The sequence below is a fragment of the Myiozetetes cayanensis genome, unplaced genomic scaffold (genome assembly GCF_022539395.1).
Source record: "Myiozetetes cayanensis isolate MyiCay16 unplaced genomic scaffold, myiCay2020 scf1, whole genome shotgun sequence".
In the NCBI taxonomy this organism is placed as follows: domain Eukaryota; kingdom Metazoa; phylum Chordata; class Aves; order Passeriformes; family Tyrannidae; genus Myiozetetes; species Myiozetetes cayanensis.
The window spans coordinates 22,694,424-22,709,277 of record NW_026086604.1 but is presented as its reverse complement, the minus strand read 5'-3'; the positions used below and the strand labels follow the sequence as shown (position 1 = coordinate 22,709,277).

At 41.9% G+C, this 14,854-nt stretch overlaps 2 protein-coding genes across 3 annotated transcripts in view; one reads left to right on the top strand and one right to left on the bottom strand.

The window, feature by feature from the left end:
• Nucleotides 1-1,787: 1,787 nt before the first annotated feature.
• RBM12B (RNA binding motif protein 12B) lies at nt 1,788-8,211 on the bottom strand. The gene is made up of 3 exons (XM_050329797.1): nt 8,114-8,211; nt 5,169-5,214; nt 1,788-4,466 (listed from the first exon to the last, which is right to left on the bottom strand). The coding sequence occupies exon 3, from the start codon at nt 4,436-4,438 to the stop codon at nt 2,339-2,341; it is 2,100 nt and encodes a 699-aa protein (XP_050185754.1). The 5' UTR covers nt 4,439-4,466; nt 5,169-5,214; nt 8,114-8,211; the 3' UTR covers nt 1,788-2,338.
• Nucleotides 8,212-9,730: 1,519 nt separating this feature from the next.
• The window catches only part of TMEM67 (transmembrane protein 67), a 29,826-nt gene continuing 24,702 nt past the window's right edge, over nt 9,731-14,854 (top strand). The window contains exons 1-4 of one of the 2 annotated variants that reach the window (XM_050329782.1): nt 9,731-9,917; nt 11,873-11,961; nt 13,394-13,487; nt 14,594-14,693. In XM_050329782.1, coding sequence (XP_050185739.1) covers nt 9,731-9,917; nt 11,873-11,961; nt 13,394-13,487; nt 14,594-14,693 — 470 coding nt within the window. Of the gene's footprint in view, nt 10,422-11,872; nt 11,962-13,393; nt 13,488-14,593; nt 14,694-14,854 lie in introns of both variants that reach the window. The other variant, XM_050329791.1, reaches the window with a different exon arrangement.

Here is a 14,854-nt window from a genome sequence, read left to right as displayed (position 1 = left end):
AAAATAGTCATAAACTCTAAGCTGGCTTTAAATTAAATACAAATTAAATAAATTAAATGCTAATTAGCTATAGGGCAAACAGAAAACCATTGTGAAATGCCTCAATTATGACCTCTGCCATTACGAGCTTCATGATTCTTTTTATATGTTCACTAAGGGGGAGGGGGAGGGAAATTTACCATCCCAAAAATTAATGGTATTTTATCAGTAATTACACTTAGGTTTTTTGGCAACAGGTGTTATTTCTAAAAGAAATTCTCACATTTTACTGGCAAAAAAACCTACTTAACTCCCCTGTCTTTCCAGCCTCCAAGTTTGAAATCTCCTGCTGTGTAGCAGCTGGAAGAACTTTAAAACCAGCAAATGATCTAAAGCTGACTAACTGGAGAAGTTAGTTGCATTCACTTTTACAACACAGCTTAGCAGTAAAAATATTGGCTTACAAAAATAATCACAATTAAGTTTTCAACATAATTATAACGTCAGGGAAGTTTATTTTGAGGATTCTCATATCTTTACCTGCAAAGTCTTCTGGCTCCTTGATCCTTTCATAGAAACTATGAAATAAAAGCACAACTTTGTGGGTTTTATTTTAAATCCCTTTAAATTCAGAGGATTCAGAGCCATATGATTCTGAAGCTAATTCCTACCAGACAGCAAAAAACTGTAAAGTGTTCAGAACTTAAACCTTAGCCACATATTTTTCTTTGCTACATACACAGACCTTGCATTTTCATTCAAAATGTTTTTTTCTGGGCACTTAAAATAGAGAACAAATAATATGCAGAAGATATAAAGCTACACTAACCTTTTAAAAATTACAGAACAAAAAATTCTCAATTTCGTTTGCTTGTACTTAACAGTTTATGTGAAAGTTAAGCAATTATGATGATGACTTTACATAAATAAAGCAATTAATATTTAACCCACCAGTGAGCCATCACAGGTTGCCCAGAAGAGCTCTGTCCTTAGAGCTAATAAATACTGAAGGCCTTGAGTAACTTATCTAGATGATACTGCTTTGAGGAAGGGGTTGGAGTAGAGACCTCCCTACTCCATGAATTTATGATTTTTTCCTATTGCCCAGGCAAAGGTTAGAAGTTTTAACTGCCCAGCTGCAACTTTGCTGTCCTAGTCTGAGGGGACTAAAATTCATGGAATTCTTTAGTACTCCAAATACTATCTTGCACAGTTGCAGTGTGAAAAAAAGTCCTTATGCACACAACCAAAGTTTCCTACTAAGCCTGAATTTTGAACATGCAGCTTTTCCAAGCTAGCTTTTATTTCCTCCTAAAATTTAAATATGGTGGTACCAAACCAATCAAATCAACATGTTCTAAATGCTGACATAAGTATTTATTTTATTACATAAGAAAATAACATAGTTGGTTGTCAGCTTGGTTACCAGTGACAGATGTTAGTTAAAACTAATCAGAGATTGACCTGGAATGTATCCAAACATCATTAGCAAGCTAGTATTCATATTATGCAGAATGTGAAGATAAAAATGAAGACCACTGAAATCAGAATTCTTGATCTGATTTCAATATTCATTTTCTGCCTCAAGGTACTACAGTGAGCGAGAAGAAAACCTGTCCAACTGATTAATACAGACTGTAATTAATTAATACAGACTCTGTAAACTAACTACCTGTTCTTCACTGTGTTGGCAAACTGTAACAGTTCACTCTTCCCAGAGGAAGCAGCCAGCATCATTCCCACCAAGACCCACATCTGCTGAGCGTAATAGACCATTAACTATTCAAATTTTAAATAGAAGACACACATTTAAATGGCAATTTCCTTTTTATTTAAAAAAAAGTTGCAAAGCCAGCTAAGGTGAACAGGAAGCTCTTATTTCTTTTTTTAACAGGAATGCCTGCAAACACATGAAACCGAATAAAACCTGAAGTTTACACAAAACCAAAAAAAACCCCAAAATATAAAAATCAGTCATCTTTTAAATTTTAAGCTAACCTCCGTAAGAAGTGTTATTTACTAATGCAGGTAGCACTGAAAATCGTCTATTTGAACCGTTGGCGTGGTCAGTCAACCAGCATTTACATTTGTATTTGATGCAAAGACACAGGACATGGAATTAAAACAAACTAAAAAAAAAAAAATCCAAAGCATTACAACTCCATCCCTTTAGACCTTGATGAATGACTTTCAATGTCCTACAGACATTTCAACCAAGAGCTAAACAACTGAAATGGGTATTATTTACAACCGTTGATGGAAACTGTTTCTTTTGGATGTTCCAGTAATTAAAAAAGGTAAAATAACTGTCAATACTGGCAAACCTACAATGTTTTACTACAGAGCATCTTTTCCTCCTTTACAGCAAGCTCAGCTTAACTTTCCGTGGACCAATCGGCCTATCATTCAGTTCATTAATAGCAGCCATAGCTTCCTCATAGTTTGTCATAGCAACAATGGCATCACCAGAAGGTAATCCTTGTTCATTGTACTGCACAGAAACTGACTCCGGAATCACTCTGTAGCCATAGAAAAAATCCAGAATCTCATTAGGAGTAGCTTTAAAAGGTAGATTTTTCAATAGAATAGGAACAACACGCTCAGAACCGCCACTGAAATTTGGATCCGGCATAAATCTTCCTTCAGGAAAATTTCCCATTTTATTATTCCCAAAATCCATTCTGCCAAAAGGTTCACTGTCACCACCGAAATCCATGAGGGGTGGTGGACCCCTAAAATCCTTAGGAGGGCACATGAAGTCCTCAGGGGGGTGTCTAAATTCAGAATGATGCCTAAAGTTCCCGGGGGGACCAAATGAATGCATGGGTGGCCCTTGTGGTGGCCCAGATGGTGAACCAACTGGACGGGAAAGCTCACCTCTGTCATACGGATGTGAATGACCATGCACTTCATTCGGTGCAGATAATGGTATGGATACACCAAACTTCTGCATCTGCTCTTCAGATATAAGTCTTATTAATACTTCTGTTCCCAAAAATGTTTGACGATTTAAATTTTCTGCTTTCATGGCTTGTTCCTCAGATTTAAACTTCACTAGTGCTTCTCCCAGTCCAAGTCCTTTTTCATCATAGAGCAAATAAATATCATCTTCATCAATATCAAATCTTGAAAAGAACTTTTGCACTTCAATTTTTGACACATCAAATGGAAAATTCCTGACATAAACACACATTTTAGGGCTGGAATGACCTTCCCGGTAACTTTTTTCTGATATAGCCTGTCCAGGATGATCTCTGTCTAGTGATCTTTTTCTCTCACAAGAATCGATTATTTTCAACATTGACTTTCTTGAAATTGGAAAAATGTAAACAGGACGATTGAGAAGAACCTTTCTATGACATTCCAAAGCAGCCTGGTATTCTCTCTCACTCCTTAACATCACAAAGGCATCTCTAGTCCTTTTCTGATGCTTATCTGTTAGAATCTTGATCTGTTTGCTGGATATATCCAGATCAGGGAAAAAATCTCTCAAATCTCTCTTCTCCACATTAAAAGATAGATTTCTTAGGTGTATGTAATATTCCTGGCTGGGAGACGAACGAGAACGCGTTCTTTGTCTCCTTGGCGATCTTGAACGGGAATGCCTCCTTGAATGCATGTAGCCTGAACTTTTTGGAGAAAGGTCTTCACAGAAAAAGTGATCCATTTCATCTGGCATGTCCACCCTGCCACCACATTCAATCCACCGTTCCTCCGTTGTTGGACTAATTTCTATAAACCTCTGACCCATGTACTGTCTGTGACGTTTAAGTCCTTCCAAGGCATCACCAGGTGTAGCACATTTTACCAAGCAATCACCATTGTTTAAACCATTGCGGTGCTTTATCAGAATTACTTCATCCACGCGTATCCCAGAAAGGAAAGCACGTACTTCCACTTCTGTTGCAGAGTAAGGTATACCTCGTAGAAATAAGTAACAGTCATCTGGGTTAAATGGGTGAGAATCCTTTCTTAACTGATAGTTTGACTTAGGTATACCCATATCACCGTGTCTCGTGCCATTGGTATGGAAACCAGCCTCTAGGCGATTTGGTGGCCCGTAACTAGGTTTTCTTACTCCTTTTGGAGAAGCTGTGACTAAATGTGGCATGTCTCCAACACCTGATGCACCAGAACCATTAGTACCTGTTCTTCTAGAGCTAGACATAGTTTCTCGTCCCCCACGGTCAAATCGTTTCCGGCTCATTTCTATGGTACTCTGCATTTCTGCCTTGCTGCTGAGAAAGAGCTCTACACGTGAGTCCTTGATAAACCCTCCTGAACAGCTCATGGCACGCCGTGCATCTTCATCTGTTGCAAATATAATAAAAGCCTCCCCAAGCTCTCCTCCAATAATATGCACACCTCCATCAGGAATATTCAATCCCAAGAAGAAACGACGAATATCTGGAGGACCCGCAATAACAGGAAGCCCCTGTAAACGGATGACTACAGCCATGCTGAGCTCAACCCACAGCAAAAATCACCTGCAGACAAAAAGGTACACATGATAGCACGTCTTTAGTACTCAGCTATTACAGTATCTTATCACTTAAGAAGCTAGAGCCTTTTTAATGAATGCCCTTGTCTCAATCAAGACAGAAGGTATCAAAAAACCCACAAGTTCACAAGAACGAGATTAAAACACAATTCACTGAATGTTGATTAGTCAGAACAATTAGCTACTCCACCAGCACTCGTGCACAAATCTATCAATATTCCCTATCCTATCCTAAGGGCAACAAAATCCACCTAAGTCACTCCTCACCATCCACAATACCTAAAGAACACCTCAGGTCTTTCATGGCATAGTGACTGTATGCCAGAGATCTCTGCCCAGTCCGAAGGAACAAAAAAATCCTGTTTGCTTTTGAACAGGACACTAGCTGATAAAAGGAGAAAGGAAAGAGAATAACTATGTCATTGGAAAATGACATAATTCACAAACAGTGATGCCTTTACTGCTTTGACAAGTTGCTCTACCCAGTGATCAGTTCTGTTCAGTAATGCATGTTTTCTCAGCATTCAAAGAAGTTGTCTCTTTGACGTAGTCAGAATTTTAACTGCAGCAGCCACGAGCACTCAGGAGAGCATATCCTAGTTCCCAGCCACAAACATGTGAGAAAAAAAGGCTGTGTATGATCTTGTCACAATACTCAGTGAGAAGTGTTAAGCTTTTGGCAGCTTACCTGTTTCTGCTTTGGAGACCTGATAAATTCTGTAAAATCAACTTAACTGTGGAAAGAAAACGAAACATAATTAATGGCTGATACCTGTACTTTGCTTTACATACTGTGCTACACTGCTGCAGCTCATCCATAGCAGTGGTTACAATAAAGCCAAACATGTTATGAACCCATGTGAAGAACTCCTTCCATGTTCCAAGATGCTATGCACTGCATCTTTGTGTTTCCATTTTAGAAGCAAAAGATACTCAAAATTTAAGTTGACTTCTGGAAACGATGAAATACGATGAGATTACTTGGTCATCAATTGTGCCACACTGAACTGTTGCAGTGAAACAGACTGCCAGTGTATTGAGGGAAAAACTCTCAACTGAGTCCTTGAAAGATGCTTAAGTCCATCTCAGGATTAAAGGACGTGTCCATTCTTCTGAGATCCACCTGGTTTCAAGGTTCACAACAAGAGTATGCTACGCACCAGTCCAGCACTACACTTAATGTACACAGTGAAGACCACCAAATGAAAGAACAAAAATATCCAACAAGGAGAAACTTTGGAAAATACCTGAATTTACAAAGCCAACTTCAGTATTTTCCCTGTATCTTTACTGTATTGCCATTTACACAAAAGAGTGAGAAATGCTTTACTACACCGACTTAAATGTGCCCTGATTTTCAACATATCTAACATCACACAATAAATAGCACAGTACTCTGAGAACAAGCACAAGCTTCTGTAGCAAATGACTGCCTCCCTTCAACACAAACACAACAGCCCAACACTCCAAGCATTTGACAACATTGCTCCTACAACCCAAAACCTTTGCACAATAACGTAAAGCACCAGATCCTAATGACAAGTTGTCTTTCAGTAACCATGACTATCACTCCAACTGAACTTAGCAAAACAAGTGCAAAGCCCAAATTCTCTAAGCAATAGATTTTATGTCACTTCTACATCAGCACTTTGCAAGCACAACAGAAAACAACTGCCTATTTAATAACTTCTCTAAAGACCATCTGTTCTCTACTTTTGTGGCGAGCCGACTCCAGCCAGCAGCCAAGCACCCACACAGCACCTCCTCGTCCCCATCAGCAGGACAAGAGAGAAAATAGGAAGAACAAAGTCAAGAGAACTCGTGGGCCAGATAAAGATAGTCTCATCAGTGAGGAGAAAAAAGCAAACCAAAGAAAATCACTCATTACCTCCTACAGGCTGACTGATGTCCAGCCTACCTTGAAATTACAACCACCTTGGGAGACAAGAGAAAATCCCCCCTAAGCAACCAAAACCATCAAAATACTTCTTCCTCTACCTCAGTTGTTGGTGGTGAGCATGATGTTATATGGCACAGAATATCCCTTTGGTGAGTTTGGGTCAGCTGTCCCAGCCACGTCCCCTCTCGCCTACTCTCAGCACACTCGCTGGAGTGGCAGAGTAGGAAAAGAGATAAAGCCTTGACACTGTGCAAGCACTGTTTAGCCACAGCCAAAAACACTGATGTGTTGTCAACATTCCTTCAGCCACAAATCCAAAACACTGAACTGTATGGGCTGCTGTGAAGAACATTAACTCCGTCCCAGCCAGACCCAGAACTTTACGTCTCTTCTCAACAGATGCAACGGCAGTGCCAAAAAGCATGGAGAATTCAAGGGCAGAATTTTCATACAGCACCATCATGTCTTCAAAAAATCCGCTGCCCTGCTACTTCATGATGTATTTAATCTGTAGTGCTCCTGGATTTCACAACTCCACATTCTTATCCCAATTTTTAAACATCATTCACAACAGCTCTCCTCCGTACTTCTTCGGTGATAAAGTGCAAGTTCTCCACGATGCACCAGGGACACAACACACAACCTTCAGTGGTGAAAACTAGACACAGTGATTCCAGATCATAATGTGATCTCTAAGTAAAGTCCACAAACAAAAAAGGAAGCTCACGTAATAAGTTCTCACTGACCGGATATTAAACAATCAAGTGTGGGTAGAAGGTACAGACAAGCCATCCAGCTATTTAAAGTGAATGACCAAAATCAGTGACTTGTCATGAAAAGTAAGACCAATTCATTATCTGAGCAGGGACTTCAGAGAGCAAGGATTTGGAGAACAGATTGACAACTTCATGCTATCAATTGAAAAGCAGAGAAGCAAACAGTTTTATGACATTTTATATTTAAACAAAGCTGACTAGAAAACAGTACTATACCTATTCTTCCACAGCCTCAAGAAATTCCAAATACCATTAAAGCCATTAAAATAAACCCACAATTTGTAAACACTGTGGAAAACTAAGCCTGCACTAGACCAGTATTTTAACCACAACATTCAGAGATTACACAGTCTGTATGCAAGCTAGAAACAACACACACAGAAACACTCCGACTGTAAACTGAACCAATGTAAAAATAACCGGTGGATCAGAGGAAGATTTCTTATTCTTCAAAATAAGCCTTAACAGTGGAAGCAGGCTGCTGCTAATGGCACTTAGCACATCGCTGGAGGAAGACGCAACTGAGCTCTGTAGCTGGGCTGGCTGGAGCACCGCTCATACTCCGAACACCCCCGCCGCTGCAGGGCCCAGCCGGGCCGGAGCGCGGGGCCGGGGGCGGCAGGACCGGGGCACGGCCGAGGGGGACGGGCCGAAGGGAGGCTGCCCCGCGCCACACGCGCTCCGGCCCGACAGAGCCGGTCGCGCTCCGCCGTCACGGAGAAGCCCGGCCGCCTCTCGGCACCGGGACAGGGCTGAGGGAGGCACCGGGAGCGGGGAAGGGGGATAGGAAACCCGGCGGCACGAGGAGGCCGAGGCCCGGGGAGCGGCCGCGCAGCGGTTCCGCCAGGGTCGGACTGCCGAGAGCCGGCTCCCGGCGCAAACCCCGCGCCGCCCTCGGCCGCACGCCGCTCGCCGGGGAGGCGGGCGCTGTCCCTCACGCCATTATGCAGAACCCACCGGGCTGCGGTCGGACGGGCCCCGCCGCTCCCGCACGGCCCCGCCAAGATGGCGCCGCCGCCGCTGCCCCCTCGCGCCGAGGGGCGACTGCGCCGCGCGAGCGCTTCCGGCCCGCCAGCCCCGCCGCGAGCCGCCAGCGCGGGACTGCGCACGCGCCCTACGGGCGGGGCGGGACACGCCGCTGCCCCGTGACCGTGACCCCGCCCCCACCGCCCCTGCCGCGCGTGCGCCCCCTCGCGCGCTCCGCTCACAGCGGTGCCCGCGCGCGCCGCAGGTAGTGCGCATGCGCCGTGTGGGCCGGGGGCGGCCCTGCGGTCCCATTGTAAATAGAGGTGTATAATGATCGGTCTGCGTAATGATAGAGTTTATAATACATCGGTACACAGAGATCCGTCACACGGCTGGCTGCGGGGCTCGGCCGCCGCGCTCTGCTCAGGCTCATACCCGTTGCTGCCTCAGAACTGAGGAGCGGGTCTGTGCTCACCGCTGCTCTGCCGGCACCGGCAGACGCGATTTCTAACCTGGCTCGGGCTGGCTTAAGCCTGGGTTTGGGGAGGAAAGGCAGGCAGGGATGGGAGAATGGCAGAGGAGGAGGAAAGGTTTCGGGCTGTGTAAAGGGAAGGGCGGAGGCAGGAGTGTTGGGCAGGTGAGGTAGTTATTTTATTCTAGTGTTTATCCCACTTGCCTTTATGAATTCTCCCCTGTATTTCTAAACTTATTCAGCATTTATCTGCTCCATTTCAAATAAACAAATAATAATAAAAGAAACCGTGTTATTTTTGGTAGATTCACTTAGTAATGCTGCCAATTTTAGGACTCTCTAAACACACACAGTCTAGTTTAAAAAGGAGACATTGCTCCTCCTGCACAGGATGCAAGGTGGAGGTTTCCAGAAATCAAGCACACCAACGGGTAAAATAACCAGGGCACAAAGTACCCTGCAAAGTTTTGGTAACATTTGAGGAAATGGAACAAGAAACAATGGGCAGAAAGTGTTGCACAGGAATTTCCACCTGAACATGAGAAAGAACTTTATTGTGTGGGTGACCGTGCACTGGAACAGATTGTCCAGAGAGGCTGTGGAGTCTCCCTCGCTGGAGATATTCAAGAACTGTCTGGATGCAGTCCTGTGCCATGTGCTCCGGGGTGACCCTGCTTGAGCAGAGAGGTTGGACCAAACGATCCACTGTGGTCCCTTCCAGCCTGACCCATTCTGTCATTCTGTGGAATGGGAGCACGAACATCCCGACAAAGGTGAAAGAGGTAAAGGGGGGTTAACTTCGGCTGTGTATCCGTTCCTCTAGGCATTTTGTGTTTTCACCTCAGTGAAAAGTGTTTTCACTGTACCAGTATCCTCTCACAGGGGGGAAGTTACAAACAAGTGCTTCATTAGTACGATACACCGTTATAGAGACGAAGTACAGGCAAGCCCAATCCGGGACTCGCCGGGACACAAAGGTGGCTTCCTCCCGATCTCCCGTAAAACAGAAAAACCAACCCCAGTTCAGCCCGCACTCTAATCCCGGATTTGTACCACCCCCCCCCACACACACACCCCGCGGACGCTTCGCGTACTGCGGCGGCTGGCCCGCGGCGCTCGCCGTAGCGGCGGTGGCCATGGCGGCGCGGGGCGGCGGGGCCGGGGCCGCAGCGCTGCTGATGGCGGTGTGGGCGGCGCTGCCCCCCGCCCGCGCCCCCGCCGTGCCGCTCCAGCGCCCCGCCGCCTGCCCCGCCGACCGCTACTTCGACAGCTCCCGCCTGGCCTGCGCGCCCTGCGGAGCCCACCAGCGGCAGAGCGCCGGCGGTGAGCGAGGGGGGAGGCGGCGCTGCCCGCTCCCGGGGCCGCTCGGGGCTCCGCGCTGGATCCCACCCCCAGCAGCGGGAGGCGCAAAATCGGGGCTCATGCTGTGGCGGTGAAACCCCCACCGGGGCGGGTCTGAAGGCAGCGAAAAGCGGCAGGATGCCTCAAAGACCCAAGTGGCCGCAGCTGTGATGAGTCTGAGATACAGCCCAGGAAAACGGCTTTTTAAATAAAGCCTTTTTAAATAAAACCTTTCTTAATAATCTTTCTTTCCTCAGGCATTTGTATGGTTATGGGTATTTGCGTTTTCATCGGTAAAATCCCACAGAGTCCTGAAATTATGTTCTTGAACATTTCGGTAACTTAAAACTCCTTGTCAGAGGTGGTGTCGGAGTTGAATGTGCGTGTCCGAGATCCTCAGGCTGTGCCCGTGCTGGTCCGAGCCCCACACGGGAGCTTGGAGCAGATACAACACACCGTGAGAGCACTGGATGGAAAATCCAGATGGTCAGTCGCTTTCTTTAGGGGATGAGATGGTTTGATAACAGTGGGAGTTCGCTGTCATGTGTACAGACATAAATTTGAGACTAAAACCCAACAGCATCTCTTAAGAGCTGGTACCTCAGTGAGAGGCAGTGACGTGGATGGCTGTTTCCACAACTGCTGTGTAAAAGGTGGTCACCTCTTCACCACCAACATGGCACCCTCAAGAGTAATCCCGTAGTTTACTTACAGAAAAAAAAAATACCCTGTAATCATTTTCAGATCTGATAATGTGGGTTTCTAGATCCATAACTCCCTTTTAGGCTGAATCTTCCTCAAAATCTAAATCCTCTAAGTCAGGGGCTTCAGGGAGACATAAATTCCAGGTAGAGGTCAAGGGTTTATTTTTTTCATGGAGCATCTGAGGGGAGCAATGTAGGTAGGTGAAGTTCAGTCTGCTCTTTGCATCTTGGCTGAATTCCACTTGTGATTGCACAAGTCTACCCATACACTCCCTCGATAGCTCATCACTGGATTCTGCCATCAAACGACATGCCTACAAATTTAGGTATTGTCACAGTGAATGTCACAACTCAAGGCTCTTCACTGACATAATCCTAATGGTCTTTTTTACAATTATGAGTAGTTCATCCCTTTGACAAATGTTTCTGGGCAACTGATCTCGTGAAGATGTACTTTAAGGCTATTAAACTTTTCACAGAATTTTACATTATTTGTACATGCACAATTCAACAAGCTTAAGTAATAATAAATGAAGTTTATTAATACATACAGTCAGTTTTGGTTTGTAGTATGTGTTTCAATGGTAAGAAGTCTGATAGACTGAAAAGATTTCTAAAACAAAAAGGTTGCTGAGCACTAGCAGATGTGCACTATGATGTGCTATGAAAGTGGTGTTTCATTTCATACTAAATGTTAGGTGTGTTCTGTTAGTCACTGAAAACCATTGAGTGTAAAGTTTGATCCCCATGCACAATTTTAAAAGCTTTGCAAATTTAAAACAGCTTTACCTATGACAGCTAAATTTTAAAAAAACTTTGAATATAAACATTAAACATGTTTTGTTTTTAGGACTGACTTCCTATGGAAATAAAACTGTATACAAACATATTATGCTGGTGTGGTAGAGAAAATGGGCTGAGAAAGTCACTGTGGCAAGATTTAGATGGAGAGATTATATCTGTTTGGTTTTAAAAAAACCCAAAACCACAAGTTTTGGGTTGCTGTTGCACCCTGGTGGATCAGTCAGCCTTGTAACACTTTCCTAGAACATATGTGTACAAATTGTAATATGGATATTTTTAAAAAGCAAGATGATTTTCATGCACATCTCAGGTGTTTTATGTGTCTATCTAATAATCCATATTTATCTCTTGCAACAGCAGTTTTTAGTATTCTGTAAAAAACAGTCAGTTTTATATAGATTAAAAGTGCATTTGCTTTATTTTTTTCAGGTCGTTCCTGTGTATGTGAGCCAGGATACAGGATGGTTTCCAGTAATGGTGGGTTCTCTGTTACTTGTGAAAAATGCCCAGAAAATATGGTAGGTATTGAACTTTTCATGCTTTGCCATAATAATAATAATAATAATAATTTTAAATTTCATCCTGACTGCAAGTTATTTTTCATTAATTTAAAATACTTTTGCATTATGGTCTTTGCTTGGGAATTTTTAAGACCATGCTTACAGGTATTTTTTTCAATTTAGAAGTATTTATAGTATTTCGTATATTTAATATGCAGTATTTTTTCTCAATTTAGAAGTGTTTATTACTACGATTTTGCAGGCATTTTTTCGTTACAAATTTGACCCTGCAGATAAAATAGGAATATTTAAAATGTTCATTTCCTTCCACTGCTTTTTTCTTTCTGCTTTATGTTATGTTATCCTTGCCCAGAGACCACAACTCTGTAGAATGGCAAAGATGGTTTTCAGCTCATAGGTATCTTATTTGATTATTTATACAAATCCTATTATTGTAACATTTAGGCTGTATCTTCGTAGCCCCAATGCTTCTTTTTACTCCAAAATGAACTGCTACTATTTTGTTACTTTAATTATAAATGTCTTTGTGGTTTGGTCAGTTCTTTCTACCATTCTTGACAAATTAAGCTATAATTTTGAGCATTGAGCCAGAGACACCAGGCTTAAGCAGCTTTTTCCTGTCATAGTAAATAGAGAAATATTTTTTGCAGCAGATCAGCTTTTCAGAGTGAAGCCTTCCCAGATGCTTCTCTCTCTTCAATAACTGTAGAACTCTCAAGAGACCAGCTTAGTTGCCTGAGTTGGGTGTTTAATGAGTAATGGGCATTGTAGGTAATTTCCCTCTTCTTTGCATCTACTTGCTAAGTTAGACAAAGACATTGACAAATATCCTTTGGTGATTTGATCATTTGCTATTTCTTTCTCTTTCCTGCACTGATGGCATTTGTCTTTGATCTACTGGCAAGGCTTTTTTAAAGATAAAATGATGATAGTGGAGAAGGAAGTAATATTTTGGTTTTCATCTGTAGTGCAGTTACTTCATAGTGTAAAGTAAATGTGGATGAGAACTGTTCAGTTATGTACAAAATTCCATGCAGTTACGTAAGCTGCTTCACTTAGAACTCCTCCATATCCATTACTTCCATATATTTATATGCAGATGTGTCTATTATTATGTGCATTGTTTTTTCTTTTTCCAGTGTAGGACCTCTGTATCTCTTTTTAAACTCTCCACTTTTAATTAACTCTTGTCTTCACTAAAGGTTGTGAGCTAAGAGGTTCAGAAAAGCTAAACTATTTTTTAGTCTGTGTCTGCAAAGGAATTGCTTTTGCCAGATTGTTTAGCCTTTTTTTTTTGTCTTTAAAAGCTTCATGAATGTTTTATCTGAATGCATTTCTGTAACTAATGTCTGGATAAGGCCAATTCTTCACAGACATTGGGTGATGTCTATATTTTTGAAAATTCTAATAGTTTTACGTTTTATTTCAGAGTGGAGTTACTCAGGATGGGTGGAATTGTATTACTTGTCCTAAAGGCCTGACTTTGGAAGGAAAATGTAAATGCCCCAATAATGAAATATTAGGTAAAAAATATATGCAAGTTATGAGATAATAGTGCTTGTTTTATATATTTGAGTTTACTAAGACATGTTAAATAAGAATGGAAATTTGACATATGTTTACATATCTATTGTAAAAATTCAACATTCCTCTTGATCTTAATCATCATTCCTGAAAGACAACAGATAAATCTGTACCATTGCTCATTGCAATAAAAACTATTATGTAAACATTCCAAAAATGAACACTGATGTATCACTTCCATTAAGCTCATTGGTACTGGGTGGAGGCACTGAATTTGGAATAAAAACAATGTTATGAAGTATATAAAGCAGAAAGGAATTATATATAAGAGCTCTTGGGACCCCTGCTTTTCCTTATTTTCAAAGACATGGAATGGATGTAATTCTTTGAATAAGTATTTTAAATGTCCACTTTAGTTACATTTCTAACAGAGTATGTTGGAGAATCAGTGTTTTCCAGATCATTACTTTTAAATTTCCAAGGAATCTGAAAAACAATGAATACCAGTCTTCTCTTTTAAACTTCATGAGAGTTACAAAATACATTCTGAACTTTTAAAGTAAAATTTTGAGAGCAAAGCTGATTCTGTAATTTAACATGCAGGAAGAACATTAGTAATGTAATTTTTTTAAAATTTTATTTGGTTTCGGGTTTTTCTGTAATTAGATTTGAAATCTCTTTCTGAATGATTTAGTTACTGGAAGATGCAGTTTTGAAACCTGAGATTTGTGACATTTACACGAATCATTTCAGACGAAGTTTAGTTATTTTTTTCCCAGTAACTGTAAACTTGACATTTGAATTTTTGCTTTGCAGTGAAGATCTGAAATTCAGTTCAGAATAAATAGCAAAGGAACAGAAAACCTACACATGAAATGTTGCCTTTCTCACTAAGACTAAACTGCGTGTGCATAGCTATACACAATGCACTCATACACACATAGTGGATATTATTTGCAAGTTGTGCTCTTGATTTTTTCAAAATAAACTCTATGAATTTATTGTAGATCTGCACAGACACTTTATTTTTTCACACTTTCTTAATCTGTGTGACATACTGTGCGTTGTGCAATTTTATCATGGTTGCTTCTCCTTTCTACCAAAGTGGAAAGAAGCATCGATGGCATCTTGCTTAACGAAGCATTGTGCATACATTGTAATGGAAGTGAGCAGTCATTCTCTGCTTCAGATGCATCAGGAAGTAGGTGGGTGTTCTTTGCCTTTTGTGATGATAAATTTGAACGTGTCATGCTCTGTTTAAATGGAGTATTCTTGAGGAATAGTCTGTATCTTCGGGATGACAGTTTTGAAGGCAGTGAATTGGAAATCCTCAACTCCATATCAAACTCTGTTTTGTGCTCACTGA

Excerpts from the sequence above, each read along its gene's own strand:
- RBM12B (XM_050329797.1), bottom strand. The coding sequence starts at position 4,438 with ATGGCTGTAGTCATCCGTTTACAGGGGCTTCCTGTTATTGCGGGTCCT.